Source organism: Parus major, chromosome 1 (assembly GCF_001522545.3).
Source record: "Parus major isolate Abel chromosome 1, Parus_major1.1, whole genome shotgun sequence".
Classification (NCBI taxonomy): domain Eukaryota; kingdom Metazoa; phylum Chordata; class Aves; order Passeriformes; family Paridae; genus Parus; species Parus major.
In genome coordinates, this window is record NC_031768.1 from 84,289 (window position 1) to 88,964 (window position 4,676).

The window sequence follows — 4,676 nt, forward strand, 5'->3', positions numbered from 1 at the left end:
TCAAAAACCCCTGCTGTGCCTCTGTTCGGGGCTCTCTGTTCTGGACCTGACTTTGTTCCCATGCTGAATAAATGGTTTCATGAACGGGAGCCCGTCTCGTTAGAGTTTAATGCTGGTCCCCAGAATCCTGCTGCTTCCCTGGACAAGATCCTGAAGTTGCGGGCGGCAACACATGGGCAGCAGGAAAACTGGGATTGGGATTCTGCCCTTCTGCCCCACTCAGGCTGGACAGCCCTTTCCAGGAGGAATTTTCCCAAATATCCACCCTGAGCCTCCCCTGGCCCAGCCTGAGCTCTCCTCCTGTCCCTGTTCCCTGGCAGCAGAGCCCGACCCCCCCGGCTGTCCCCTCCTGCCAGGGACTTGTGCAGAGCCACAAGGGCCCCCTGAGCCTCCTTTGCTCCAGGCTGAGCCCCTTTCCCAGCTCCCTCAGCCCCTCCTGGGGCTCCAGACCCTTCCCAGCCCTGTTGCCCTCCTAAATGCAGAGCAGAGGTGCTGGGAGCAGGAGCAGCCCTGCCAGGGCTCAGCAGTGCTCGGATGCAGCTCAGAAGGGGTTGAGGAGTGGCTGTAGGAGCCCCAAGGCAGTGATTCTGAAGCCTTTTGGAAAAACCCACAGGATTCCTCCCAGCCTGGCAGTGTGTCTGTGCCAAGGCTCTGAGCACACATTCCCAGCACTGTTTTGTACCAGGAGCGCCCAGTGACTCCAGTGGTTTGACTCCAAGGTTTGCTCAGAGACATAAAACTGCCAGTTCTGCCCAACCCTAAGGACATGAGGCTTATTCCTGCTTAAATGCCAAGGAGCAGCACACATGGGCTGAACTGGGCTGCCCCAGGCTGCCCCAGTCCCTGGGAGAGGCTGAGCTGCAGCTCCAGCCACTCAGTGCAGGGAACTGCCTCCAGGGAAACACCTCATGTGGTGGAGGAACAGCAACTGGAAGCTTTTCAATTGTTTTCATTACTCACTCAAGTGGGGTTGAGGCAGAGGGAACAGCCCTGCAAGCTGGGAACAGCCACCCAAAACCAGCAGCTCCTGGGACCAGGGGCCTGTGTCCCTGGGGACTGTCACTGCTCCAGAGGGACATTGTGAGGGCTGGATCTGCAAGAGCAGCGGGGGCTGACCCCAGGTCCCTGCAAATTCCAGGGTCAGGTTGGACACTGGGGCTTGGAGCCTTTTGGGACAGTGGGAGGTGTCCCTGCCATGGCAGAGGTGGGACTGGATGGATTTAAGGTCTCTTCCAGCCCAAACCAGTCTGGGATCCTGTGACCTGGGACTGCAGAGCTACCTGTGAGTGGCAGCAGATCCTCCACCCACATTCTTCCTTTCAGCTTCCCCTACTCTGACTTTCCTGTTCAGCTGCCAGTTCTCCCTAGAAGAGAGAATTCCTCACCTCCAACGAGCACCCACCACAAGTGAGGAAACACTAAAACAAAGAGCTTTCCCTTTTCCAGCAGACTCTTATTTCCATCAGTGCTTGTGTAAACAAAGAACAACAACCTTCTTTCTCTTCAATCCTTTATCAGCTAAAGCATCCAAGGCTGACACAACAAAAAGCTGTTCCCTTTTTTGCAGTGAGTACACATGGACCATTTTAGTTGGTTGCTGGAAGAATGCAGTGAACATAAAACCATGGAATGGTTTGGGTGGGACATTAAAGTTCATTTAATTCCACCCCCTGCCATGGGCAGGGACACCTTCCACTATCCCAGGTTGCTCCAAGCCTCATCCAGCCTGGCCTTGGACACTTCCAGGGATGCAGGGGCAGCCACAGCTGCTCTGGATCACAGTGAAGTAGCTACAAACCCCCAGCAGTGATGAAAAGCCCCAGCCAGCACTGATGACAATGCTGAGACACCCCTGGGATCATCTCAAGGTGACACATGCCTTCCTCTGTGAGGAGGAGGAGGCACCAAGCCCAATCCCAGGCCCTGGCCACAGCAGCCTGACCGTGAGAGCAGCCCCCAGCAGTGGCCTGGACCCTGACTGACCTCGTCGCTCTCCTCCACGTCCACGTTGCCGTTGGCGTCGTCGTCCATCTGCTTGTGGATGTTGCGCACGGCCTCGAAGCTGAGCTGCTCGTCCTCGTCGTGGCACAGGGCCTTGTCGATGCGGCAGAACTCTGCTGGGGGCAAACACCAGCACGTCAGGCAGCAGAACAAAGCTCCTCCGGCTGTCCCTGGGAGCCACCGTGGGCTGGGCACAGGGCACGGCGGGCCAGGGCTGCTGCTCTCCCCTTGAGCCCCCCACGCTCCCTCCAGGGCAGCTCTCCCGGCAGGGGCTGGCTCCTGCCCACGGCCACAGCTCCACATCTCCCCTGGAGGCTGCTGGCATTGGCACCGCGTGCAGCCGGGGAGGAACAGCTCTGTGTTTATAAAACCCAGCAATTCAAACCCTTCCCTGCTTCCTGGTTATGGAACGGGCTCCTCTGCTGCTTTTCACATCGTTTTCTACTTCCCAAGACTAACACTTGACATTTTGCTGCGTGCCCGGGTCCATGCGAGCACCGAGCGGGGCTGACCCAGCCAGGCGGTGACAGCAGAGCCAGGGATGGGGAATCCTGAGGGACCTGGGCAGGCTGCAGAGCTGGGACCGTGCCCAGGTCACGGAGCTCAGCAGGGCCAAGTGCAAGGTGCTGCTCGGGCTGGGGGAGCAGGGGGTGTTCACCTGGAGAAGAGACACCTGAGAGCTCCTTCCAGTGCCCAAAGGGGCTCCAGGAGAGCTGGAAAGGGACTGGGGCATGGGAATGGCTTCCCACTGACAAGCTGGACAATGCCAAAGCCTCCTGCAGAGGCAGGGCTGGTGTCCTGCTGCTTCCCAAACCTCGGGAAGTTTTTTCCAGGCTAACTCAGGTCTGTCCATGTGGCCAGGGGTGTCCAGCAGCGCTGTGACCTGGTGGCCAAACCAGTGAGTGAACTGGGAACCCTGACTGGGGCTCTCTGCTCCCCCAGGGCACTCCTGGCCAGCTGCTGAGGGGACACCCACAATCACAGGGACCTTGGAAGAACACTGGATACCCTGAGGTTGATTTGGAGAGATTTGGGGTTCCTCTCCTATGCTGCAAGAGTGTTCCCGTGGCTCAGAACTTTGGGCTGGGCCTTTCTGTGCAGGCTCCTCCCGAGCCGGGACACGAGATGGTCTCTGTGTTTATGCTGCCCTTGGACCCGGCTCCAGAAGGAAAAATGAAGCCGGGCTAAGCTATCTCCCAAAATATTACATGGTTATCTTGTTCCGAGCCTGTGCTTGTTGTTGCAGGGGAGAACGTGGCAACGCTGCAGCAAAGTTTGGATTAAAGGAAGGGAAGGTCGTGTTATTGTAAAAGTGGATTTGTTCAGATTAACCCCCTCCTGACCACGGAACTCCTGAGCCCTGGCTCACGGCTGTCCAAGGGCCTCAAGCAGGGAAAGGGACATGAAGGGATGAAGTATGGAAGGGATGATGGACTGGGGGAGTCAGGGATTGAGGGGACCCTGCCCAGATTTCCTCCCACCCCAAGGACAAGCCCTGGGTACTTCCAACACAGATGCCAGGAATGAAGATGGACTAAGAAGCAGCAAGGACAATAAAACAAGCGTTTCAAGAGCTGCCAGGTGCTGATAACCAACTACACCATCAACAGCAATCAAAACAAACACAGGGAGGAATTCGGTGCTTTCATCAAGACCAGAAAGAGCCTGAATATGGGGCACAAGTGATTTAATCAGCAGACAACTCTGAACTGGTAACAGAACGGTCCCAAAACCTCAGCAGCCAGGATGGGCTATTCATTCCCCTCCCTGTTATCTCCCTTCCTCTCCCTCTTATCTCCATGGGCTGCAGCTGCAGGAATACCCAAATGAAGGAACAAAGACCAGCACCAGCCACTTTGCCTAAGCCTGATGGAAGATTAAGCCTAAAGATCAAAGCACAGAATCATCCTTTGGGTGGGAAGGGACATTATTGCTCATCCACACCTTCCACTGTCCCAGGCTGCTCCAAGCCCTGTCCAAGCAGGTCTGGAATACTGCAATCAGGCTATTCCAACACACCTTCAGCGAACAAAAGCTTCAAAATGAGTGCGAAATTTGTTTTGTTAAGTAAATCTCCCTGTCCAGAGCTTCCAGCAGCTTCCCCAAGAGCCGCTCGCTGCCTCAGCAGGGCTGTGGCTCCTGGGGAGGGGAGGAACAACCCCATCACCTTCACTCCCACCGCCCCACTGAGTCACCGGCTCCATCCCGCTGTTCCTCGGCTCCCCGCCCTTTATCTCCTGCCGTCAGCTCAATGGTGGATCTGCCCTGCAGAACAAAGAGTCTCTTGTCCCTCCCAAGGGGAGTTCTTGATGGGCCATTAACCTGGGCACATCAACATGTTTGTCCTCATAGCCCTCCTGCGGGCCTCACATGGCTCCTGAGGGCCTCACATGGCTCCTGAGGGCCTCACACGGCTCCTGAGGGCCTCACTCGGCTCCTGAGGGCCTCACTCGGCTCCTGAGGGCCTCACATGGCTCCTGAGGGATTTCCATCCTTCCCGTGGGATTTCCATCCCTCCTGAGGGCCCTTCCATCCCTTTTCCTGGCCTTTTCATCCCTCCTGCTGCCCTCTCATCCCTCCTGCGTGCCTCACTCGGCTCCTGAGGGATTTCCATCCCTCCTGAGGGCCTCACATGGCTCCTGAGGGATTTCCATCCCTCCCGTGGCATTTCCATC

At 56.9% G+C, this 4,676-nt stretch overlaps 1 protein-coding gene across 1 annotated transcript in view; it reads right to left on the reverse strand.

The window, feature by feature from the left end:
* STIM1 (stromal interaction molecule 1) overlaps nt 1–4,676 on the reverse strand; it is a 74,909-nt gene that overhangs the window by 48,095 nt on the left and 22,138 nt on the right. Inside the window, exon 2 of the mRNA XM_033512707.1 lies at nt 1,984–2,117. Within this exon, the coding sequence (XP_033368598.1) occupies nt 1,984–2,117 (134 nt within the window). The remainder of the gene's footprint in view (nt 1–1,983; nt 2,118–4,676) is intronic.